This window comes from Kockovaella imperatae (genome assembly GCF_002102565.1).
Source record: "Kockovaella imperatae strain NRRL Y-17943 chromosome Unknown BD324scaffold_4, whole genome shotgun sequence".
In the NCBI taxonomy this organism is placed as follows: Eukaryota; Fungi; Basidiomycota; class Tremellomycetes; order Tremellales; family Cuniculitremaceae; genus Kockovaella; species Kockovaella imperatae.
Genome location: NW_019028944.1, coordinates 531794 through 553107, shown reverse-complemented (window position 1 = coordinate 553107; position 21314 = coordinate 531794). Strand labels below are relative to the sequence as shown.

Genomic DNA, 21314 nt, shown 5'->3' with positions numbered 1-21314 from the left:
AGTAGAATAGAATCTGTAGCACAAAATGTCCAGAGGGCGAGTCCCATTCATGCATTCACGACATGTCACACATTACGAAATCAACTTTCTGATTATTTGATTCCGCGACGCGTCTCAAGAGATTTTATTTAGCGCTTCGGACAGTGGATAGTGGATCCATCCATTGATCGATTGACTTCCTCTACCACTTTGCACAAACCATGCCCTCACTCGCAGACTCACTGGCAGCGCTATCGGAACATTCCAAGCAGATCTCAGAAGCTTGCTCGCACAACACTGAACCTCACGGGCCATTCGTTCAGGTCCAATTGTACACTTCATTGTTCAGTCTCATCCGCGATGCAAGTCACAAGGAAGTCAGACTGTTCAAGTTTGTAGGGGAGGAAGGTAACGGAGGAAGGAGAATTGAGAGACGTGATGGTCCACTTGTGACGCCTTTGAAGAAGGCCAACAAGGCAGAGGGTGTAGAAAATCTTGAAGCGATGCTGCGTGCTGCACTGAAGCTCGTTGAAGACTAGTGAGGTTTTATTGGGGGGCGTTGTTGTGTTGATCATATGCCTAGCGGTCCGATGCCCCGAGCCAGATCGCACATCAAAGACCTGATCCGCACACATGATCAACATGTCGACAGAATGATGGAGTTGGAAGAATTGATCGAATTGGCCAGACAACCTCGAAAGGTTGCCCCGCCACCCACCTCTTCACCCAAGGGCAAAGCTAAGGTGGATATCGATGAAATCATCCGAGCGGAAGAAGAAGCTCTCAAAGCCTTGGAGAACTCTGTGGCTAGTCTTCGTATCCAATCTCGACGAAGTGTCTCCCCTGAAAAGGTATCACCGATCGCGAAGGCTCCACGGATCAGCGTTGCGGTTCACACGCCAGGCAAAACACCAACCTCGTCACACCAAATCTCCAACTCTCTGGTCAGTGCGACTCCTCGAAGGGGTGCCCAGCCCAGTCGATTCAGTCCTCTCAAGCTCTTGACAACGCCAAAGGTGCAAAAGGGTCGAAAGAGTATCTTTGGCCGAGCGGGCATTCGTGCACCTTCTGGATCCGCTTATACCATTCCCCAAATCGCCCCGGCAGTAGAGGAAGAAGAGGAAGGCAATGAGACCATCAGATTAGCCAGCCGAGAAGAGCCGCCTAGTCCAAAGCCATCGCCATTCAAGACCCCAGCCAAGTCTAGCAAGGTGGATTATGAATCGCAATTCGTGCGAGAAGGCATCGTGAGCCTGACAGCAAGGTGTCTTGCTGACTTTATAGAACAAGATTCAAAGCACGATGCCGGAACTGCTCAAAGACGTAGACGATCCAGATGCAGCAATGTGAGTGTTTGTTCTCTCAGCCTCGCTTATGAGCAGCCAACAACTCGGCCTTCTTTCCGAATCCAATCCCGATGCCCCACCATCACCGACTTCATCTGCCTCTGCTCCTAGCCAGACAACTCGCCTGACTCCTCAGACTATCATGCTGGCCCAATTTTACCTTATCCTTCTGCAATCACCTGACGGTACAGCTGTCATGAATGAGGTCAAGGAGGCACTGACGTCCATTGCTCAATCTCGAGGTTGGACCGACGGACCAGACCTCAGCACAAAGGTCATTTACCAAAGCATGGCCAAGAAGTGCACAAAGATCGATCGACGAGGAGGTAATGGTGGACGAATATCATTCGCTATATAGACTAGTGTGACATGTATTGGCTCATACTTGGGTGATAGACGCGAGTCAGCAAAATATTTTCCGTGCCATTGAAATGGTCGTCTCACTCTGGCTTGCTCTTCTTTTCTAACCTCGCCTCGAACTTGGCGAATTCGTCCAGCGCAATCTGTTCCTCCTGGTCTAAGACTTGCTCGACCGATTGGACTTCGGGGACATAGTGCTGTAACATTCGCTCGATTCCATTTTTGAGCGTGACGCTGCTGGAGCTGCACCCTCGACAACTGCCTTTAAGTCGGAGTTTGACTATTCCAGTCTCTTCGTCGAAACCCTTGTATTCGATATCACCTCCATCTTCTTGAATCGCTGGGCGGACTCTAGTCTCCAGTAACTCTTTGATCATTCCTACGACTTCTGAATCCGTATCGAGGATTCTCGTATCTTCCGCTCCGCTTATATCTTCCCCATCCCGGAACAGTGGCGCACCCGATGAGAAATGTTCCATGAGCGTTGCGAAGATCTCCGGTTTCAATAATGACCACTGGAATGAATCGTCCTTTGTACAAGTTACAAAGTCTGGTCCATAGAATACGCCCGTCAGTCCATCGATGGACAATAGGCGAGTGGCCAAGGGGGAAGGAAGGGCAGAACGAAGATCGAGAAACTCGTGAGTCCCTGAGGACGTCACAGGCACACCAGGTATGAACTTGAGAGACGCTTCATTTGGAGTCGTCTCAGTCTGAATGAACATGGATCGGCCTGGACGTCAGCTGAGTCCAAGGAATGGAAGACACACGTTGAGAGAGGGCCTGCGGTTGCGGTCGGAGAAGTGAGCGGTGGACATGTCTGGGCATGAAATGGCGAGTCGGGAGCCCGGTGCTGAAGGCTCTTGGACTTATAACGGGGGTTACAAGGGTGCGAACGATGGCTCGACTGGAGGATGCGATGACTGAGCGCATGGTGCTGCGAAGATGTATGGAACAAAGATCAGAATGGATCAATAATCACTCGGTTTGTGATAGCCGAGAAAATTATCACTGTGAACAATGTGGCGAATGCTCTTGGTTGTGGCGGGGTCGAGTGGGATTCACTCATCGAGGCCATCGGCACCCATGACGCGACAAGAGAGAGGCTGTCCCTGAGCAATTATGGAGCTTCCGAACACCGCCTCAAGTATCCTGGCTGGAAGGACATGCACGCATTCACGGCACAATTACACCATCAGGGATAGGAGGCAGCGGCAACGCGGCGCTGGAATGGGTTCAGACCATGGGAGGAGAGCTTTGTAGAGAGTATCAGGACGTATGAGTTCCGTAAGCGTAGCCGTCTAATACATGATCTGATAACGCAGCACTCTCGAGAGACTTTCGAGGGTCGACTCAGGACTATTGGGAGGCCCGGACGCAGATCCAGCCCGCAGAGGACCATGTCAACGCCAGATACAGGCTTCCAAAGTCGCACCAACATCTCAAGCGTCACATATCTCTGCACCAGACAAGGGCGACGCACACTATGCCTACTTGCACGGGTCTCCGCACGCTAGAGCATCTCAAGTGGCTCTACTTCCTCTACTTTCTCAATCTCAGGAAAATCTTCGGAGTGCCATTACCGTCAGAATCGCCATGAGAACCCGTAGAGCTTCCCTGCTGAGTAGCAGTGGTTTTATCGTCAAGATGTGATCGCTGAGTCAAGGAGGGGTCCAATGAAGGGTTGGAGAACGACAAAATGAGATTGGCGGCAGTCAAGTCGTCTTGCGAGGGCTAGGAACGGTAAGCCCACATTCTGAGGACCGCGACCACTCACCTCGAAGACTTGCATGGATTCTCCATCTGAGAAGTCTGACAGATCCGAGTCTCGTAGACCAGGTGCAGCGACAGGTCTGGATCATCAGCTCAGAGATCTCAAGCGGATCAAACTCACCCTCCTCGCTGACGGATTTTGTTCCAAAAGTCGAGCTTGATAATTTTCTCTGGAACTCGATACTTCCTCTTATTGATGATCATATCTTCATAATCGAATGTTTCTTTACGCTGATCATCAGGAAGGATAGTGATATTGCCATTGTTGGGCTGGCCTTGGTACTCCACATCGATCGTCTCGAGGTTGTTCCGTAAGGTTCGTCGACGAGCGATGACTTGATCGACGTGATTCGGACACATCCATTTCCGTCCGGAATTGGGCATAGTGGCTAGAGGGGGGTTCAAACAATCGAGGTGCCAGTGAAGAGCACAATAGTCACAAGAGACAATCTGACGCCAGGCGACTCCTGGATCGGTCGTGACGGATCTAGAAAGTTAGCATCAGAGACCAGGGATGGAAACCTCACTTGAGAGGAATCGATGTGCCCCCACAGGCATAGCACGCGACGTGCTTCGAACGGCCATCTCGAAGCTTAGTGCCGTCACGCTCCTCCTGGAAGCCTTTGCGACTGAGACGAACGTATCAGATCGAGGATCCGACACTTGAAGTTATGTACCCACTCATACTTCGTCCTCGTTTCCTCAGCATCAAAGTAGTTTCCTTTGCCATCGGTTCCCACTGTACCCATGAGTACTAGATTCTGCCCATCTTCCGCTCAACTCACCGCCCGAGAAGAATTGACGTATGTCATTTGGTAGACGGAATTGCGTCGGATTCTCCTCCTCGACCCGCTTGACAAGCTGACGGAAGACCATGGGAATAGGCCGCGGATCACGATTGCGAGCTGGCGATGCAACGTCGCGGGACTGCCAAAGTTCAGCTGGAGTTTGGGCTTCCCCACTCACTCTTTCTGCCCGACACTTTTTGCAGTACCATGTCTCCTCTTGGGGCAGCTCATCGATCTTGAATGGGGGCTCAAGACACATGAAGTGGAAGCTTCGAGGACATCCATCGCAGCAAAGGAATTTACCGGTGCCTCGGCACGCTGAACAAAAGTCCTGATTCGGCTAATAGGGGAACACATCGTCAGCACAGAGTCGTACACATCAGAATGTCATAGCGTTGTGGAGATGAAAGGGAAGGGGGGGCACGGTGATTTCAGATGAGCACTGTTTGATGGATCTGCAGGCGAGACAAAGATCCACTCACTATATCCTGATCGCCTCTTCCCTTGCCCTTCTTTCGTAGCGGTTTCCCAGCTTCCTTGACATGTCCCGATACCTTGACGCCTTTCCCACTCGCGTTGATCCCGGTCTTGACAACGACTTCCTCCTTGGAACGCTTGGATCTCAATCTCGAATTGAAACCTTGATCAGCCTCCCTCATGAGGGTATCGCCCTCCTTGTCTTTATCGGTAGTCATCGCACTGTCCATCCCAGGCGTCCCGACACTGTCACCGTGTCGAGAGGAGGAAGATGATCCGATCACTTCTTGGAGTGCTTCGGGGAGAGCGGAGGGAGGTGCAGTCTCGAATATGGACAGAGCTCCATGGGGAGGTATAGGGGAAGGCTCATGAGAATGGGTCGAGGTGGTGAAATGATGTCGGCGGGGTGAAGATACTCTAGCTCTAGAGGGTCGGTTCAGACTGACAGCAGGTCTGAGAGATGTCAGCGAATCATCAGGGGTCGAAGCGCTTGGGTCCAATAGGGTAAAGAAGACACTCGAGAGCCCCGCCAATGGGTGCGGGTGCCACATCTGCGCAGTCAAGACTTCGAGACTCACTCTGACCTTCTCTTCCTCTTTCCAGATGCACTCCCACTATCCGTCATGGCATCATCATCCGTCTTTGGAGTCCCAGAGCCAGCTGAATGGAGATTCAGCTTGATACTCAATCCAGACGTGGCACCACTCCTCTGTGGTGTTTGAGGACCGAGATCATCCCTTGCTCCACTGAGACTCGGGGAATCGTGCTGGGATACGTCGGCCATCTTTGAGTGAGGTCGACTTGGACGAATGTCGGTAGCTTGGACCCCTTTGAGATGTGGTGAATGGGTCACAGCGTGAGGAAATGAAGGAGGTGGCGGTTGTTCATAGCGTTGATTGAGATAGGATGATTCGCTAGACCCAGTATCTGGCGTATGACCAGAATGGTGAGATGCAGAGTGAGAGGGATAAGAGAAGGATTGGGAGGAAACGTGCTGATCCATGGTGTTATGGTGCTCTAAGGATGATAAACTTGGCGGTTGTATAGGCTTATGATTGAAGTATTCAGCGTCAAAAGACATTGAAGTGACAAGGTGTCGTAGCTCAGAAGTCTGATACTCGTTAGCATGCATCAGACGCTCATGGTGACTCACGAGGTTTCAATCGATGTATGTGCGCTCTTCCGGGGCCTCACTGGAACGACGATAATGTATGCGATGAATGATCTGCCCCCGGCGATGTAGCCAATTCGAGGGGGGCGTGGAGAAGTGACAAGAGTCAGAAAGGTGGAAAAGGTGCCACATTCGCAGGCGCCAACCCAGGACGTTTATCCACAAACGCCGTACAATGACACACCAGATTGGCAGTTTTTATACATAGATGGGGTGTGTGAGCCAGACGAGCGGGCACAGATGGAGAGACTGGGGCAGAGCCTTTGGGTCTAAGAGATCTGCTGAATAGTTCAGAGGAACTCTATGGACAAGGCAAGAGGATCAACACCACAGAGATTAGAAAGGCAACGAAGACGGACGATGACGATTGAACGGGACTCTGGCGGCCTTCCTTCAACACCGCCTTCTCGCCTACTCGGAGCAAGCTAGGTAGTGGGGACTTGATGCTGTCCATTGATGCATAAGATACATCCGGGTGACTAAGAGCAGGGCCACATCTATCTGCTCGAGCTGCCTCATAGACCTGAATTACAGCGAACGCTTTAAGTGAGCTGCTGCCAGATTAACAGTTGCAGACCAAGCCTCAGCCCTCTTTCTCGTCCTCCAAGCAGCTCTTGCGAGCCGCTCAAAGAGGTTCCAAGAACAAAAGGTATTCAGTCTTCCTCCCCATTAGCAAGCAGACAATGAGGTTGACGTTTTTCCAATGACCGCTGAATATGAGAGGATTGAGCAAATGATCTGGCAACTTGGTCCAATTCTAACCCTCCCTTTCATCGGCGATTCGGAAATTGATAGATTGACGCGAGGAGCCTATGGTCGTTACGTTTGATTGCATGCCAAATGATATACGATGCGCATGAGATTATACGGACGTGCTCCTCATCTTCCTCGGCCGACTTGCTTCCTTGTTGATATCCCCAATGACGCTGACATACACCCTTTCCCCCCGCACCCTACCTAGGTCATAGCTCTCATGGCCAATTCAAACGCCACAAACGTCGCTCCATTCGCAAAGGGACTCCTGATCAAAGTCGGAGCGAGTCCGCCAGTGAAGCCTTTGAGGCCTTGTGTCCGGTACGTCTGTGCGAAGCAGTCGATCATGCCTTTGTACTGCCTTTTCAAAGGCTCCAACGAGTCGGTTTGAAGTTTGGACTTGATCACGTCGATGGGGTAGATTCTGAGAATTTGAGCGCCGACACCTCCCACCGCAACTCACGTCCCCCATAAAGCATATCCTGCAGCTGCACCGTAAGTCACGGCCCATATTGGTGAGATGTCCTCCCTCTTGACGTTGTGTTGGTTCATGTGTCGTTGAACCAGCCACTCGTAAGCGAGAAAGTAAGATCTGTGTCCATTTCAGCATCCAGCTCATCCAGGACGAACTCACCCATAACCCAACCCATCACGCCAGATCGTAGACACTTGCGCTTTCATAATCATCCCGATACCTCCAGCTCTATACAGCTTGACGGCGCAGTCCAGCGGTCCATTGTAAAGTTTCGGAGTGACATTCGGTTGGGTCTGAAGTCCTGATTCCATCAGCGAGCGCATTGAAATTCCCTCCACCCACGTATACGAATGTGTTCCACGGGATTTGCAACGATGGTGTTGGCAGTTCCAGCGATGACACCGCTCGCCCAAAGCTCGCCAAGAGATAATTGAGAACCTGGACGTTTCCGAGACGCGAAGAATCGCTTGGCCCATTCCAGAGCTCCGAACTGAATGGAGACGCATGCGCCTGCAATTCCGACGTGAGAGCTATTCGGAGAAGGCACCTATCCACGCACCTATGCCTAGCAGCGGCGTCAATGTCCCCTTGTAGAATCCAAGCGGTCCATCCGCTTTCAACAGCTTTGTCGCGCAGTCCAAAGGGGAGGTGTAAGTGCCTGTTGGTGCGGTCTGGACCCGGACTTTGACGATATCGAAGGGCTAGGGAAGCGAAGTCAGGCGTACGCAAGGACGAATGGAGCCGTGAATCAAGGAAGGAAGAGAGCAGATGGGGACACAACGAATGTTGAAAACGAGCTTATCAGCAAGCTTCTTGGGCCCCCCAAACGTGTCCTCACTCACCTGTCCAACCAAGACCTGGGCTATTCCGCCTACACTACCTCCAATGAGATCCTTTTGAGTCTGCGTCAGCCTCAGCCCAGGCTTCGTAGGCGGAGGTGACAACAGCTCCGACATCGTTGGTATGCACGGTGGTATCTAACGAAAACAATTGCGAGTCTGAAATTTATGGAAAAATCAAAGAGAAGTCCGGGTGCCTGAATGCCATCGGATATATCGAGACGAAGCAAGAAACGTGAAGCTGTGAGCCTGGTGGTTACCGCTTCACAAAGGGGACACAATGGTCCAGAGTCGCCAGCATCGGCCTCCTCCAATGGTATCCGTGGATGAAGGAACAACACATGGCTATGGCGAGCAGAGGAGCAGAGAGCTATGGCAAAAGAGCTGGGGTCAAAAAAAAAAAGTGAACATGCGGGGTCGAACCACAGACCTCACGATTTGCAATCGTATGCTATCAATCTATCAGAATTTGTACCCGGAGAACAAAACTAGCAGTACACACCTCTACCACTGAGCTATGTCCACGACGGGCATCAAAGCTCGACGGTATTGACAATCATAGCCTGATTTTGGCAAAATCCGGTCTTTGTCCTTCGGCCATCATCTTCATGAAACCTGTTCGGCTTACTTGTCCAGTTTCCCGCGCTCCGTAACGATGCTCTGGCTCGATGAGTATTCTTGTCTGGACTCCTCTCGTGGCTGCAGCAGAGTTTTGTTCGCTGTGCCGCCACATTTCATCGGATAGCTCGGCGGATCCCACCGATTTGCCGCCCCCCCCCCACCTCACGTAATCTGTTTTGCCGGTATTTTCTCGCTTGATTTCTATTGGGCGGGGGGCAGGCAGGAGGAGATTTCAAAACCGAGAGGCCGAGCACACCATCAAGTGCTCTTTCCCCCTACCTGGCGCACACGACCACATTCTCTCAATCGCTCTCAATCGCTCTCAATCGCTCTCAATCGCTCTCAATCGCTCTCAATCGCTCTCAATCGCTCTCAATCGCTCTCAATCGCTCTCAATCGCTCTCAATCGCTCTCAATCGCTCTCACTCTCCGATCATTTATAGATACTATAGACATCACATAGAGCTCACCGTCTAGTCTCGCAGTTTCTCCAGCAACATCCCATACCCTTTGGAAGACGCTATCATCCATCGCCATCAGATTGGACCTAGACTTTCCTGATATCTGCAATTGTTTCGGGGTTTGAGGGCAACAGTGACGATCCCCCTTGACTTTTGGGAACGAAGCTCGCTTGTAGTCGACTATAATAACCTATTTAGACCTTTCACTAGCTATTCGCTTTCGTCTCATCTCTTGTCTCTTCACTCTGCTCAACACAATATGACCGTCACAACCACCACCCTCAATGGCACCTCTGACCAGTATCTCACTCTTCGAGGTGAAGAGCCAAAGATCAAGAAGATCCCTTCATACGAATCAGCGAAACTCGTCGACCCTTTCAACTATGTAGGCGAGACGTTTGGGGATGGCCCAGGGGAGGATTACCCATGGGCAGATTTCCTTCGTAAGATTCTTATCACGAAGAACCTTTGAGCCAGACTGACCTTTGCCGGGTTGGTCGTAGCGCATAACCCAGTCCGAACGCACTCTGAACCCCCGCTCGAGCTCCAAAACATCACGGATAGAGGTCATTTTGCCGACCCCGGGCATTCTCGCCTTCGGGCTTGGGTTAAATCGAGCGGAGGAACGATCAAGGATTTGGGGATATGTGTAGGGACAGTCATTCATGGTGTCAAGATGGAGGAGATGGGTCCAGAGGAACGTGACGATCTGTGAGTCTCGCTCGAGCACAGTCAGATCTGACAGTAGTGCCCTTCTCATCGCTCAACGCGGCGTCGTTTGTGAGCCAAAACCAACATTTCATTTTCACTGGACCCTTTTGGGCTGACGATGACAGTCTTTCGAAAGCAGCATGATCTCACTATCGATCAACAGAGAGCGCTCGGCGCATACTTTGGTCCCCTGCACAAGCATCCCACGTACGCGACGCCCCGTCGTGGCGACCTGGATGACGTGGTCGGTGAGTCAATCCTCATCGAGCCCATTAGTTGATAAACCAGTCGTTTACTCGGATGAGAATTCCCGTCCTGACCTCTACGCTTTCTCTCGTGCAGAGCTGTTCCACAGCGATGTAACATATGAGCTCCAGCCACCCGGCGCGACCATCTTGAGATTGCTGGTAACGCCAGAAGTGGGCAATGACACGCTCTGGTCCTCTGGGTGAGTCGTATCTATCGCTCCCATCGCTGATCAACAGCTACAACGTCTACTCATCCCTTTCGAGGCCATACCAGCGATACCTCGAGTCCCTGTCTGCCATTCACACCGGGTACAATCAAGCGGCTTCCAGATCTGCTGAAGGTCATCGTATCCCTCTACGTGCACCCATCGAGACTGTTCATCCAGTCGTTCGGGTTCATCCCGTCACAGGGCTAAAGAGCGTATTTGTCAACCCGGGTTTCGTCACTCGTATTGTTGGCGTACCCAAAGCAGAAAGCGATGCGACATTGGCATTTTTGAAAGACTCGTTTGCTCAACAGACAGATGCGACGGTTCGTTGGAGGTGAGTTGCCCCGAGCGATGTGGTCCGAGCTGGACCTTTGTCTGACCCACCTTTCAGATGGGAGGCAGGAGACGTGGCATGCTGGGATAATCGTATCGTCAACCATTCCGCGACTTTTGATGCCTACGTGAGTCCCATCTGATCCAGTCGCTCTGCTAAAGGTCCAGCCGTCCCTCCGTCACGGTCTTCGCGTCACGCCCCATGCCGAGAAACCACTCTCCGTAGAAGAATACGAAGCTGCCTACGGCAAACCTGCCAAAGATTGGATCAAGGAACGATTGATTAGTCTCGGGATTGAGGGCCCGGCCGCAGACGATGGCAAGACTAAAAAGGGCGGCTTCAGAGATTGATCCACGAGTCGGGCCACACAGAGTTCGTCTTTCAGTCCTTGTTATCACCTTAATGTCATGTTGTCTTCTACCATGTATATACTTCTCTCGTCGTCTTGTTGGCTCGGGACGAAGTCATGAACGAGTCTAATACAGGAGTCAACGTCTATACATTTTGCGTGTACGATACAACAAGAGACTCTACACATGTTACTGTTCTGAAGGCCCAAAGAAAAGGATAGGTCAATCCAAATTCGTCGACTTGGCGTGGGGCATCCCGAACCCATGTGCCATGGATAACAAGTCGTAGTTGGCCGTTGGCGCATCGGCGGGCATCAAAGTCAAGTCCATCTCTCCGTTGGCATCTCGTAACAGGTTGGGATCGAAAACGAATTTGGCAAACAAGTCGTCGACATCATTGTTACTACTGCCTTGTTCGGAGCCTGGCCTTGCACTGACATTTGACCCAGTTTCAGATGCTTGCTCCGGTGAGATCCCATTGCCAGAGAAGAGAGGTTGATTCGTCATGGTTGCCTGTGCAGCTTCACCAGACTGCACACGTTGATCCTGTGGCGCAGTACCTGCGCCTCCACCACCACCACCTCCTCCGCCTCCGCCCTGGTTCTGTAATGCCCGGAGGATCTTTTCCACATCGCTAGCCGTCAATGGTTTGCTCAAATCAATGAGATTCGGATTATCCTGCTGGTTCGACAATAAACCCTGTAAGAAGGCAGCTGAAGAGGGTGGTAGGGTCCGAATTGTTGGCACTTCAGGTGGAGGTGGTCCAGTTGTATCTTGCTCGTAACGTTCGCGAACGTAGAGATCTGCGAGTGAAGTAGGGAAGCCGATGTTGTCCAACACCGTTTGACCAGAAAAGGTAGATACAGGGAGGTTCGGTTCAAAGTTGTTAGGGTCAAAATATTGGTAGTCAGAAGGTTCAGGTTGCTGCTGATGTTGTTGCGGTTGTTGCGGTTGTTGCTGCGGTTGTTGTTGTTGTGGCGGTTGCTGCTGCTGTTCCTGCGGCTGCGTCGGCGGAGATGGATTCATAGCTTGTACCAGCATATCCAAGATCTCTTGATCAGTCATGTTAGGTGCTGGACTTTCCATAGGTACGTCGAAAGGATCTAGCTGGGGAGCAGCAGCGGCCGATAATGGATTTCGGGAGGGGTCTGTTGACCCAGTGAGCGAGAACGGACTGGTGTCAAAGTTGGTCGCAGGTCCAGAGGTCAATGAATTTATATAATCCATGAGTTCACCGTCGTTCTGAAAGTTGCCCAAGGAAAAGCCATTCGTATTGGTTCTTTCCGGCGTGGCAATGGGTACAGAGACCGAACTCGCTGCGCTGGCTCTGCGATCTGTGGGCGTCCTCAGCCCACTAGAGCCTGGTCGATGAATATGGTTGACTGATACGGGTGGACCATTCGGATGGACAGGTGGATTGGGTTGTTTCGGTACATGCGGGCGAGAATGAGAATGAGGATGTTGAGGTGGTTGATGGAGAGCTAAAGATTTGCAAGCGGCCTTGCCAGTCGATATGGTCCGATGAGAGGGCGTATTAGTGCCAGTTGATTGGGACCCGACGGTAGCCCGACGGCCAAGTGCAGATCCCTTGGAAGATTTAGAGGCTGAGGAAGAGCTGCGGCGGAGTAATTCAGGCGCATTGAGAGGATCGACATGTTCAGTAGGATTATTGGATGAAACAGCGCTCTGAGGTGACAATAATGAGCCGTTTGGAGGTGTTGGAGCGAGGATTGGTTCTCGCTGTGCTGCTATAGGCGGAGTGATTGCGGGGACCTTGCAACATGCACTCTGCGAGGGTTGACCGCCGGGTGGGCATTGCTGCATGGCCGTATCGCCTTCTTCGTCACATGCGCACCTCGTACAACAGCCACAGCAATCTTCTTTGCACGAGCAGTTACCCGAGGGACACTGACATCGGCCGTTGCAGCATTCAAGCCGTTTCAGAGGGACCACGCCATGTTGGCGAGCTGCATCGTCCGAATGACGGGCCGAAGATGGCATGACAAATGTATCGTGAGCGGTAAGATCTGTCGAGCGATGGCGAGGAGGGTGGGGCACATTCGCAGCGGCGATGGACAACATATGACCGATCGAGCTGATACCACGGGGAAAAGACAAGTGATCTGCACAATCAAATGTACTCGAACAGTGCTCGCCACAGCAGTGCGCCGTCGAATCGGTAGCAGTAGTTGCGTTGCCGTGAATGACGCAACCTGGACAATCGCACTCGTCTCCACAAGTACACGCTCCGATGACAACATCGTCCTGGGTGGGGAATGTGACTGGTGCATCCACCTCCATCTCCGCTGGCTCGACCTTGACACCGCCCTGCTCAGCAGCAGTATCGAATGTCTGAATACCAGGTAGGCCAAGAGCGGAACGAGGAATTTCAGTGGCGATGCTTCCGTCGTCCTGAAAAACGGCGCCAAGGAATTGGTTCATATCGGCGATAGGCTTGATTTTAGGTTGAACGGACGAGGAACTGGAACTAGCCCATCCGACATGATGCGAATTGCTGCCGACTTGGTGTCCTGCCGCATGTCGAGGCGTCGTGTGACCTGATGGAGGAGTGTACGGGGAATACAGCTTGGTCTTGTGCACGTGGCTCGAGGTGTGTGCTGGATGATGCTTGTTCTCGGGGGAGATCCCATCCGTCGCCATGAGCTGTGCCCAAGTAGGACCGACACGAGACGAGGTCGAAGTTTGCGTCCCTGTCGTGGCTTTCGATTGAAACATTTCGATGAATTTGTCCGTAATGACAGGTCGATCTCCATTCGGTGTTCGAGATCCGCTCGAGGTAGAAGGTACAGGGGAGGGGACCGATTCCGTCTTTTCACGCTTGGGTTCACAACATTTACACAACCCTCCCGTCTTGCAATGGCATGGGTTGAGCAGATTGGCCACTTTACGATGAGCCATCTGCATCTCATTTTCTCTCTGGAAAGCGGATAGTGCCTCTGCCGCCGCCGCCATATCGTGAATGTCCTTGAGTCCATTCGGGAGAGTCGCTTTAGATCCAGGTTGACCTTTACGAGTTTCCATATGGTCATTGGGGTCCTGAGACGGTTGGATAGGTCGACTGGAACCAGGCATAATCATCTCGGGAGGTATAGGATCTCCACATTGACACTGCGAAAGGGAGGACAAAGGTTCAGTCCTCGCACTACGAATTGAGATCCACGCTCACTCACCTTGACATGGACTGAACCTCCTGCAGGACCACCAGCACCTTTGCGTTTATCTTTACAGTGATTACATTGTGTCGATGGTCTGCCCTTTTTCTTCACCTCGAATAGGGGTCTATCGGTGTGTGTACAACCAGAGACACGGTGACCTTTGATACAAGTCGCACAAGCGAATTTCTTATCATTGACGAGGACCATGATGGAGGAAGGGTATAGAATCTGAGATGGTCAGGTAATACGAGTTGATTTGGGTCCAGTTTAGGTGAATCTCGCTCCAGTATCGTTGCCTGAACGACTGACAATATTTTTGTTGATGCTCCCGGTCGCAAAGGGCGAGGTGGGGGAAGGGAGGGGGGGCGAGAGGCAAAAGGGAGGGGCGGAGGGCCGGAGGGGTGGGTTTCTTGCAAACGGGGTGGGAAGTCCAGGGTTAATCTCTTCTCCTGCGTGTGTCTACCATCTCCCCCCCTGCGATACTCCATAAGCTACCCCGAAGGGATTGTCGCCTAGCCTTGAAGGGATGAGTGATGTGAGCGATGTGTCTAGGATACAGTCAGTCAAGTCAAGTTCAGTTCCTCATCTGACGGATCCAGGTCTCTGTGAGATTTTTTCTTTCTTGCGGCGACTAAATAAATTACCCGATCGAGTAAAAAAGAAAATACCGATCACGTGGGCTTCTAATGTCAATGTGAAACTATAATAATGGCATTTTATCTTTAGAAGTGTGGCACCACCATGAGATGCTGCTCTCCATCTTCTATGCTTTGACACACTAGCGCGACCTGCTTTGTACTCAGCTGACCATTGGCGGCAGCAGCAGCGTTAGACGATGCGGACTGATTATGTATCTCCTGGCAGACTTGCACAGACCTGGTCATTAGATCCAGATATAGGGACATCGGGATGGGAATGGGAGCAGATGGGGAATATGACGCGGAGGCGCGCGTCTGCGCCAGTGATTCGCGAATAGCTTTGGCGACGTTGTCGTCGATATCGTCCAATGGTAAGAGGTCATGGTGAAGGAGTGTCGAGATAGGTAATGGGAGAGGCGAAAGGTTTGCCAATTCTTCTGGATCTGGAAGATCTACACCTAGAGTCGACGTGGTAGGTCTGAGCGTCGAGAGATCCTGTAACAAGCGGACCAACGCTGCCGGCCAAGCTACACGGGTCAAAGACACCCATCAGAGACACTTCTTCCATCGCTCCGTGTCGACTCACTGTGAATTCCCAAAGGCGAAGGATATGGATCTTTCAAACAGGGTAAGAATTCGATCGCCTGGAACAGGATCAATGGGGAACGCATGCGATAAAGCTCACACGGACTCACCCTATCCATAAAGCACGCTGAAAAATCCTCCACTGAGCTAGTCTCTTTCCGACTCTGTTCCAACGCATCACCGACGACTGCACCTAGACAATTCCCTCGTATTCTCTGTCCAGCATCTCGTAGAACATCGACCACGTGTCCGACCAGCTTTGTCCCTTGATCCCATCGTTTGCCGACCTTGACTCCCTTCATCGATTCGTGCTCTTCCTCCTGCATCACTTCGAATCCGAAGAATGTGCATAGTGTCGATTCGTCCAATACGCCTTCTCGCCAAGCTTTGGCAGAGAGGTAATTGTCCTTGTCCCAGCTTTCCGAGGAAGAGAGATATAGGCTCAATATACCTCGCGTAGCGCTGTCGACGGGGGTAGTTCCCGTAGTCGCAAAGTATGGGATGTGAGCTGGATCAGACAGAACGTGCGTCAGGAGGTGAAGCGTGGACAGGACATTGATGTGCTGTAAAGGGGAGGAAAAGGCGAGAGGGAGAGAAGTGGGGAGATGCGTGTCCGGTACATTCGAGCGGTCGAGGAGTGAGAAGGCCTGTATGGCTTCTTGTGAGATGCCGAAAGACGACATCAGGTGGTTAGAGTGCAACGAGACGGAGGGTGATGGTAGACTTTGTTGACGAGACGGATGGATGCATTTCAGCCGAAACTGAACGCCGATGAACGGACTCCAGGTTGAATGGAATACTAGTTCATGCTCAATATCTATATGGTCTAGCGATACAACAGGGCCCTCTGACCTGGAGACGAGTCATCTATTCTAATCGCCTAGACAGAAGTGTGCTAGTACAGTCGTGTTAAGACGAGGTCACCAAAATGCTGGCATCGCTCATTTTTTTCCCTTCTCCGCTGCCCATTGCTCCGGTGTCAAGGTTTTCTATGAAGCCTCAAAGTCAGCTCTCGGCCCATCGCACGGTCACCACTCGTCCGACCGGCCCCACCCCAAGATACGGCTATGCCCCGGAACTCACCTGCGAGAATGCATGAAGCGCTTTAATCTCATCCGCCAATATCTGATTGACTGATCATCCACGAAACGTCAGGTTCTAGCGTTCCTTCCGCATCTTTTGCTCGCTACGCACCCATCTTATGCCTCGCCAAAGTCATCCTCTTCGCAAAGTCTGGCGACACGACTGTGATCGCAAAAGATGATCCGCAATTCCCAGAAGTGTCCACGATATCCTGGATTAAATGAATCAGCCTCTGTTGAAGTGCATTTTGATTGCTTACGAAATGGTCAATCTTCAGATTTGACCTCAGCTTTTCTTCTAGCCTCTTGTCTATACTCATCGTGCTCCCCGTACCACCAAGCTCAGCCGTTTCGTCCGCTGCTGCCATCGCTCGGTGTTTCAGACGGAGAAGGAATGACTGGAAGACAATCTCTCTATGAGATCGGCCGAGTCAGTGATCTTGCCACATGGCAAAATCAGTGACGTGGTATTTACGAACAAAAAATCTCAGCGTAGCTCTGGAATATCGCATGCATCCTCTGCGTTCAATTTCGTCCTCGCCTGCTATACGAGGCATTTCTCGGATCAGGAAGTGACCCATCACCATGTCTTCCTCCCTAACGACCTTCTCACGTCAATCTCTCCGCTCGTTGCGAGCAGGACCATCAAAGCTATCCGTTCGAGCAGCTTCGACCGCTCAATCTACGTCTTCTACCCCAGCCTACCAACCACAATCTTATTCACGTCGAGTTGTACCTTCTGACCAACGTCCACCTCGTCCGACCGAGCCTACCTTTTTCACCGGTACACCACTCTTCTACAACGAAGTGACTGTTGTCCGTAATGCTCTCAAGCAAGTTGAGATGAAATTACGCGAAGATAAAGTATGGCCTTTACCCAACTCGCTGGAAGTTCCAAACTATGTACCTCCCATCGCTTGGGTCTCGGTGGAAAAGATGAATGGAATCATCGGTGGAACACAAATGATCAAGCGGAAACAATACAGAGAAATGATAGACATCTTATCCGACCTGAACAAGATGTCATACGTTGCCAGATTGGCGGGTCGAGCAGATCTCTCAAAGATCGCCGAGAACGCCATGTCGAAATGGATCGCTAGCCGCATAGTCAAGGAGACCAATACCGAGGCCGGGAGCAGAATGAGAGGCTCAATCGATACGCTTGGAAGAGCTGTAGGACATGGCAAGCGAAAGACGGCCATGGCGAGTGTGTGGATCGTTCCTGTGAAGGAAGCGATCCCATATTTCGAGGGTACGGTCCCAGTGTCGAAAAAAGCAGCAGCAGCAGCAGCAGCAGCAGCAGCAGCACCCGCATCCGACTTTTCCGATATCAAACCTTTCATTGGCCCCGATGGATCCGTCATCAGCTTCTCGGCTTCGTCATCTGGTCAATCGACTTTTGATCCTAAAACGGCAAAAGACTTGCCAGTGGGACAGATCATCATCAATCAACTTCCTCTCCCTCTCACCTTTGAGAAACATCAAGATCGAGAAACTATCCTGAGACCATTACGTCTCACGGGGTTGATCGGTGCTTACAACATCTTTGGATTAGTCAAAGGAGGTGGAATCACCGGTCAAGCAGGAGCCGTCTCGCTGGCCATTGCCCGAGCACTGACAGCTATCAGGCCAGAGGTGGAGCCAACGTTGTTTGCTGCTGGACTGTTGATACGGGACCCGAGAATGGTAGAGAGAAAGAAGACAAATCTGCTCGGAGCGAGAACACGGGTAAGTGCACATGCGAATAGCCAAGGACGTAATGCTGACGATATACCGCACAGAGAACCTGGGTCAAGCGATGATCGTTGGGATGTTTCATTCGCATTGTATGCATCATCGTCTTCCAGAGCTTGACACTCAATGATGAGTCATAATCCGGGGGCAAACATGCTTCTGTCAGACGCGAGAATCCCGCGAGACCAGGACGACTCGGACCGTTTCTTTGGAACGCTACAGCCTGTGTCATGCTCTCATCGAGCAACACAGGCAAAGCAAGATGCGAGACTGCGCTGAGCGTGATGAGCTCGACCTGTTTCTTGGCCATCTCAGCGTAAACTGTGTCACCCATGCCAATGCGGTGATGCCCGACAGGACCCGGTAAATGGGATCATTGTTGTTAGCCGCATGACCCTCTCCAGTATTTTACCTCTTGCATCTGAGGATCATTGGCGTGCTCCATCTGACTACTCTTCCCAAGATGTACTCGGTAGATATCAAGATGACCCTGGCCCGCCTCGCCAAAGTAATGAGTAGTCTCGGAGGACTCGACTCGTGTCTCATGCTCGCGCAATTCTCATCCCCGTTCATCATTGCCCTCTTGCTCCGGTTAGCCCGACTTCGTGCCTCATTGGCCCGACATGTTGGTGTAGACAAGGTCGGCAGTGAAGCACAGCTCTATAAACGTGTAGAGGGGATCACTAAAGCTGCTGGAGGAATCTCCGAGGCGCGAGTCATCATGAGGGCTTTCGGTAAATTTCAATACTATTTGGGTTGGAAGATCTGGAGAGCTGATCCCATGATGACACCCTCCCCGTAGGCCTCTTGCCTGTCATTCTTGGACTGGCCAAACTCCATCCCAAGCCAATTCAGTCGCTCCAAGGGATCACGGGTGCTCTTTCAAGCCCTAAGGCTATACCTACAGTCCAAGCACTCTCCCTCGCGGGGTACTATTCCATGGAACAGCTTGCCTGGCTAGGCGGTAAAGGAGTATTGGACATTGCCCCATTGAAGATCAAGCAAATGTCATTGTGGAGCGTGAGATGCTGGGCGTGAGTCCATTTCACACATTTTCGGAGGGTCTGTGCTTCTAAAACCGAAGTTGACTGGCCCCGCCCACCTCAGCGTCTATGTCTTCCTTGAGCTGTTCAAGCTTAATCAGACATACTCTGCTCTCCGAACTCGCACGCGAGCCATTCGATCCGCTAAACCAAAGGTCTCGGCGAAAGAAGCGGAAGGCTACGAGATACCCTCGGTGGAATCGACTACCGTGACGGAAGAGAAGAAGCCTGGTGTCAAGAACGATAACAAGCAGTTGGACAAGGAACAATTGAGGAAGGATTGGGACACTTGGAGACTTTCCACGTTGACCAATTGGTAAGTTGGCGTCGTGACAGACAAGGGCGGCATGCTCATTGAACGACGCTTTAGGAGCTTTGCCCCCTTGACTTTACACTGGTCGGTTGATGGTGGACTCTGGAGCAACCCTCTGATCACTTATACTTTGGGTTTGATGGCTGCTTCCGGCAAGGTCGCCACGCAGTGGCAAAGCGCCGTCGTGTAATTTCCGGGTAGTAGTTCTCCTCATCCTGAATCTTGTTCGCATCAGTGTATGAGCTACATGTATCTGTCTGGTGTCTGTGTTACATATATACGAAAAGTCTTCTCTGACTAGAGCCATCGTGCACCGCCCCATCCTCTTGCACCGACGATCGCTGCGACGCCTAGTCCAAGACCGCCCATTAACTTGGCCCAGCCTTCTCCACCTCCACCTCCGAGACCATCCAAAGCCTTTTGAGCGAGCTGATGCTGTCCAATAGCCACACCGAACAAGTCGTAAGCGATACATGCTCCGAACAGGAGGGGCGAGAAGAGCGCGGTGAGAGGCGCGGCAGCCATGGTTCCAATGGTAGTGAGGGCGTTCGGAGTGACGCCTTCAAACCAGGCCACAGAAGTGTTGTGGAAGATATCGAGGATACCGCTGGTGTCTCAATGTCAGGATGCCGCAGTCTACCTTGTAGTAACAGTTCAGGGACTTACATTCCAGCAAAAGTGATGTTGATGATATTGGTGAGCTTTGCCTGGTAAGTGTTCGGCGCAGGATCTCGCAAGTACAGCATGTAGTAAACTTGAGTCAAGGTGTTGATGATGACGGGGATATCGGCGCCTTTCATGTTGTCACCGTTCTACGAGATATCGATCGGTCAACTCGGTAATCGGACACCACCCCCCTGGCTGCTTAAAACGGCCTCTTTGGTTACTCACCCATAGGAACATCCAAATACCAATCATGGCATTTCCGAGCGCGTACCAGGGGACGTATCTAACGGTTCCTCGTTCTACTTCTGCATCGGATCGATACAGTTCTCGGAGCCACAACAATTGAGCAATCTGTTGTGGTCCAAAGAAACCTGCAATGGCGAATGGCTGAGGGGAAAACGCAGCAGGATGTCGATCATGAATTTGCTTCATGTTGGGTGAAGAATTCATACCGTACATCTGGCATGCAAAGTCAAAGCTGGAGAGAATCGATGTGTCAGCTGCTTCAGTCTGCTCGGCCAGTCTGATTCGTGTGGGCTCGCATAGGCTCACATAAAGGAGGCAGGTGCGAGCCATCTGGCAGTCGAAATGGAGATGCCCATGTTGCTCAGAAGACCTTGCGGTTGGAATTCGTCTTCGTCTGCGTTGTCACTGTCCTGTGTTGCCGTCGCTGGTCTTGGTAGCAGTGGTTCAACAGATGGGCGAGGTTGAGACATGTAGAAGTTGTTAGAAGAGGTTTGCTTGTCCTGTTCGATCGACCACTCACAGTTTTGGATGACATGCCCCGGAGGTCGACGCGATCGGCCAAAGATTATGTCATGATGATGGCATTCTGCTTCGTTTTTGCTGGAATGTGGCGACCCGTGGCGAGTGGCGGTTGAAGACGGGCAGAGATCAGAGGTCCTTTCATAGGGGTGGTGAACCTGTTTGAAACCCGTCGAGGCTGTGGGAAGCCGTAGGGTTCCGGCTCATACCTTTCTCTTGATCACCCCGTGTGTATATGCTGGCGTCTACGGAGAGGCCATACTCATACTGTCACCTGCTGACGAACACCCAGTGTAATCTCGAGGAACCAGTCTCCCCCTACTACTAACATATACCATCCTCGTGTTAGCTTCGTGCACTACACCCTGAGCTCCCGTGGTCTACATCTGTATACCCACTCGAGCATTTCAAAGCACC

The 21314-nt window shown here is 51.7% G+C and overlaps 12 protein-coding genes and 1 non-coding gene across 13 annotated transcripts; 5 read left to right on the top strand and 8 right to left on the bottom strand.

The window, feature by feature from the left end:
- Positions 1-200: 200 nt before the first annotated feature.
- Positions 201-1683, top strand: BD324DRAFT_649749 (hypothetical protein; the record flags this gene model as incomplete). The annotated part of the gene is made up of 4 exons (XM_022018039.1): positions 201-517; positions 563-1226; positions 1264-1325; positions 1362-1683. The coding sequence occupies 4 exons, from the start codon at positions 201-203 to the stop codon at positions 1681-1683; spliced, it is 1365 nt and encodes a 454-aa protein (XP_021872299.1).
- On the bottom strand, positions 1246-2922 carry BD324DRAFT_352071 (putative iron ion homeostasis-related protein). Its single transcript, XM_022012558.1, has 3 exons — positions 2456-2922; positions 1770-2418; positions 1246-1709 (listed from the first exon to the last, which is right to left on the bottom strand). Exons 1-3 carry the CDS (start codon positions 2616-2618, stop codon positions 1685-1687), a joined length of 837 nt encoding a protein of 278 aa, XP_021872298.1. The 5' UTR covers positions 2619-2922; the 3' UTR covers positions 1246-1684.
- A 653-nt stretch (positions 2923-3575) lies between these two features.
- Positions 3576-5274, bottom strand: BD324DRAFT_578261 (hypothetical protein; the record flags this gene model as incomplete). Its single annotated transcript, XM_022013311.1, has 5 exons — positions 3576-3945; positions 3986-4087; positions 4140-4197; positions 4244-4586; positions 4729-5274. The coding sequence occupies 5 exons, from the start codon at positions 5272-5274 to the stop codon at positions 3576-3578; spliced, it is 1419 nt and encodes a 472-aa protein (XP_021872297.1).
- A 1434-nt stretch (positions 5275-6708) lies between these two features.
- Positions 6709-8347, bottom strand: BD324DRAFT_620612 (mitochondrial carrier domain-containing protein). Its single transcript, XM_022015306.1, has 6 exons — positions 7965-8347; positions 7682-7823; positions 7465-7632; positions 7282-7423; positions 7111-7239; positions 6709-7071 (listed from the first exon to the last, which is right to left on the bottom strand). Exons 1-6 carry the CDS (start codon positions 8076-8078, stop codon positions 6852-6854), a joined length of 915 nt encoding a protein of 304 aa, XP_021872296.1. The 5' UTR covers positions 8079-8347; the 3' UTR covers positions 6709-6851.
- Positions 8348-8363: 16 nt separating this feature from the next.
- BD324DRAFT_t10 lies at positions 8364-8486 on the bottom strand. Its single transcript has one exon. It is a non-coding gene; the product is annotated as a tRNA-Ser (tRNA).
- Positions 8487-8881: 395 nt separating this feature from the next.
- On the top strand, positions 8882-11033 carry BD324DRAFT_620609 (hypothetical protein). Its single transcript, XM_022015305.1, has 8 exons — positions 8882-9486; positions 9547-9754; positions 9792-9823; positions 9880-10002; positions 10043-10202; positions 10240-10545; positions 10603-10672; positions 10713-11033. Exons 1-8 carry the CDS (start codon positions 9303-9305, stop codon positions 10893-10895), a joined length of 1266 nt encoding a protein of 421 aa, XP_021872295.1. The 5' UTR covers positions 8882-9302; the 3' UTR covers positions 10896-11033.
- BD324DRAFT_620604 (hypothetical protein) lies at positions 11028-14649 on the bottom strand. Its single transcript, XM_022015304.1, has 2 exons — positions 14087-14649; positions 11028-14024 (listed from the first exon to the last, which is right to left on the bottom strand). The coding sequence occupies exons 1-2, from the start codon at positions 14276-14278 to the stop codon at positions 11118-11120; spliced, it is 3099 nt and encodes a 1032-aa protein (XP_021872294.1). The 5' UTR covers positions 14279-14649; the 3' UTR covers positions 11028-11117.
- A 15-nt stretch (positions 14650-14664) lies between these two features.
- BD324DRAFT_620603 (hypothetical protein) lies at positions 14665-16018 on the bottom strand. Its single transcript, XM_022015303.1, has 3 exons — positions 15405-16018; positions 15296-15353; positions 14665-15236 (listed from the first exon to the last, which is right to left on the bottom strand). Exons 1-3 carry the CDS (start codon positions 15975-15977, stop codon positions 14794-14796), a joined length of 1074 nt encoding a protein of 357 aa, XP_021872293.1. The 5' UTR covers positions 15978-16018; the 3' UTR covers positions 14665-14793.
- Positions 16019-16027: 9 nt separating this feature from the next.
- Positions 16028-16900, bottom strand: BD324DRAFT_620599 (bola protein). Its single transcript, XM_022015302.1, has 4 exons — positions 16637-16900; positions 16489-16588; positions 16378-16427; positions 16028-16283 (listed from the first exon to the last, which is right to left on the bottom strand). The coding sequence occupies exons 1-4, from the start codon at positions 16742-16744 to the stop codon at positions 16236-16238; spliced, it is 306 nt and encodes a 101-aa protein (XP_021872292.1). The 5' UTR covers positions 16745-16900; the 3' UTR covers positions 16028-16235.
- Positions 16901-16902: 2 nt separating this feature from the next.
- On the top strand, positions 16903-18270 carry BD324DRAFT_620590 (ribosomal protein S9/S16-domain-containing protein). Its single transcript, XM_022015301.1, has 2 exons — positions 16903-18104; positions 18158-18270. The coding sequence occupies exons 1-2, from the start codon at positions 16962-16964 to the stop codon at positions 18176-18178; spliced, it is 1164 nt and encodes a 387-aa protein (XP_021872291.1). The 5' UTR covers positions 16903-16961; the 3' UTR covers positions 18179-18270.
- Positions 18271-18522: 252 nt separating this feature from the next.
- On the top strand, positions 18523-19698 carry BD324DRAFT_620587 (hypothetical protein). Its single transcript, XM_022015300.1, has 3 exons — positions 18523-18844; positions 18913-19144; positions 19218-19698. The coding sequence occupies exons 1-3, from the start codon at positions 18574-18576 to the stop codon at positions 19471-19473; spliced, it is 759 nt and encodes a 252-aa protein (XP_021872289.1). The 5' UTR covers positions 18523-18573; the 3' UTR covers positions 19474-19698.
- Positions 19501-19656, top strand: BD324DRAFT_577876 (hypothetical protein; the record flags this gene model as incomplete). Its single annotated transcript, XM_022013282.1, has 1 exon — positions 19501-19656. The coding sequence occupies one exon, from the start codon at positions 19501-19503 to the stop codon at positions 19654-19656; it is 156 nt and encodes a 51-aa protein (XP_021872290.1).
- Positions 19699-20933, bottom strand: BD324DRAFT_620582 (hypothetical protein). The gene is made up of 4 exons (XM_022015299.1): positions 20685-20933; positions 20358-20610; positions 20133-20278; positions 19699-20073 (listed from the first exon to the last, which is right to left on the bottom strand). Exons 1-4 carry the CDS (start codon positions 20846-20848, stop codon positions 19764-19766), a joined length of 873 nt encoding a protein of 290 aa, XP_021872288.1. The 5' UTR covers positions 20849-20933; the 3' UTR covers positions 19699-19763.
- Positions 20934-21314: the final 381 nt, after the last annotated feature.

Excerpts from the sequence above, each read along its gene's own strand:
- BD324DRAFT_352071 (XM_022012558.1), bottom strand. The coding sequence starts at position 2,618 with ATGCGCTCAGTCATCGCATCCTCCAGTCGAGCCATCGTTCGCACCCTT. Across the intron at positions 2,419-2,455 it reads ACCGCAGGCCCTCTCTCAAC|GCCGATCCATGTTCATTCAG; the intron begins GTGTGTCTTCCA and ends GCTGACGTCCAG. Across the intron at positions 1,710-1,769 it reads GAAAAGAAGAGCAAGCCAGA|TATGAGCCAATACATGTCAC; the intron begins GTGAGACGACCA and ends CTATCACCCAAG.
- BD324DRAFT_620612 (XM_022015306.1), bottom strand. The coding sequence starts at position 8,078 with ATGTCGGAGCTGTTGTCACCTCCGCCTACGAAGCCTGGGCTGAGGCTG. Across the intron at positions 7,240-7,281 it reads CGTGATGGGTTGGGTTATGG|ATCTTACTTTCTCGCTTACG; the intron begins GTGAGTTCGTCC and ends AAATGGACACAG. Across the intron at positions 7,072-7,110 it reads GGATATGCTTTATGGGGGAC|AATCTACCCCATCGACGTGA; the intron begins GTGAGTTGCGGT and ends TCAAATTCTCAG.
- BD324DRAFT_620609 (XM_022015305.1), top strand. The coding sequence starts at position 9,303 with ATGACCGTCACAACCACCACCCTCAATGGCACCTCTGACCAGTATCTC. Across the intron at positions 10,203-10,239 it reads GACACGCTCTGGTCCTCTGG|CTACAACGTCTACTCATCCC; the intron begins GTGAGTCGTATC and ends GCTGATCAACAG. Across the intron at positions 10,546-10,602 it reads GATGCGACGGTTCGTTGGAG|ATGGGAGGCAGGAGACGTGG; the intron begins GTGAGTTGCCCC and ends CCCACCTTTCAG.
- BD324DRAFT_620604 (XM_022015304.1), bottom strand. The coding sequence starts at position 14,278 with ATGGTCCTCGTCAATGATAAGAAATTCGCTTGTGCGACTTGTATCAAA. Across the intron at positions 14,025-14,086 it reads GAGGTTCAGTCCATGTCAAG|TGTCAATGTGGAGATCCTAT; the intron begins GTGAGTGAGCGT and ends TCCCTTTCGCAG.
- BD324DRAFT_620603 (XM_022015303.1), bottom strand. The coding sequence starts at position 15,977 with ATGTCGTCTTTCGGCATCTCACAAGAAGCCATACAGGCCTTCTCACTC. Across the intron at positions 15,354-15,404 it reads CAGCGTGCTTTATGGATAGG|GCGATCGAATTCTTACCCTG; the intron begins GTGAGTCCGTGT and ends ATCCTGTTCCAG. Across the intron at positions 15,237-15,295 it reads TTCGCCTTTGGGAATTCACA|CTTGGCCGGCAGCGTTGGTC; the intron begins GTGAGTCGACAC and ends TGACCCGTGTAG.
- BD324DRAFT_620599 (XM_022015302.1), bottom strand. The coding sequence starts at position 16,744 with ATGGCAGCAGCGGACGAAACGGCTGAGCTTGGTGGTACGGGGAGCACG. Across the intron at positions 16,589-16,636 it reads ATCTGAAGATTGACCATTTC|GATATCGTGGACACTTCTGG; the intron begins GTAAGCAATCAA and ends CATTTAATCCAG. Across the intron at positions 16,428-16,488 it reads TTTGGCGAGGCATAAGATGG|TCAATCAGATATTGGCGGAT; the intron begins GTGCGTAGCGAG and ends GTGGATGATCAG.
- BD324DRAFT_620590 (XM_022015301.1), top strand. The coding sequence starts at position 16,962 with ATGTCTTCCTCCCTAACGACCTTCTCACGTCAATCTCTCCGCTCGTTG. Across the intron at positions 18,105-18,157 it reads TGCTCGGAGCGAGAACACGG|AGAACCTGGGTCAAGCGATG; the intron begins GTAAGTGCACAT and ends TATACCGCACAG.
- BD324DRAFT_620587 (XM_022015300.1), top strand. The coding sequence starts at position 18,574 with ATGTACTCGGTAGATATCAAGATGACCCTGGCCCGCCTCGCCAAAGTA. Across the intron at positions 18,845-18,912 it reads AGTCATCATGAGGGCTTTCG|GCCTCTTGCCTGTCATTCTT; the intron begins GTAAATTTCAAT and ends CCCTCCCCGTAG. Across the intron at positions 19,145-19,217 it reads TGGAGCGTGAGATGCTGGGC|CGTCTATGTCTTCCTTGAGC; the intron begins GTGAGTCCATTT and ends CGCCCACCTCAG.
- BD324DRAFT_620582 (XM_022015299.1), bottom strand. The coding sequence starts at position 20,848 with ATGTCTCAACCTCGCCCATCTGTTGAACCACTGCTACCAAGACCAGCG. Across the intron at positions 20,279-20,357 it reads GTATTTGGATGTTCCTATGG|AACGGTGACAACATGAAAGG; the intron begins GTGAGTAACCAA and ends GATATCTCGTAG. Across the intron at positions 20,074-20,132 it reads AACATCACTTTTGCTGGAAT|CGGTATCCTCGATATCTTCC; the intron begins GTAAGTCCCTGA and ends TTGAGACACCAG.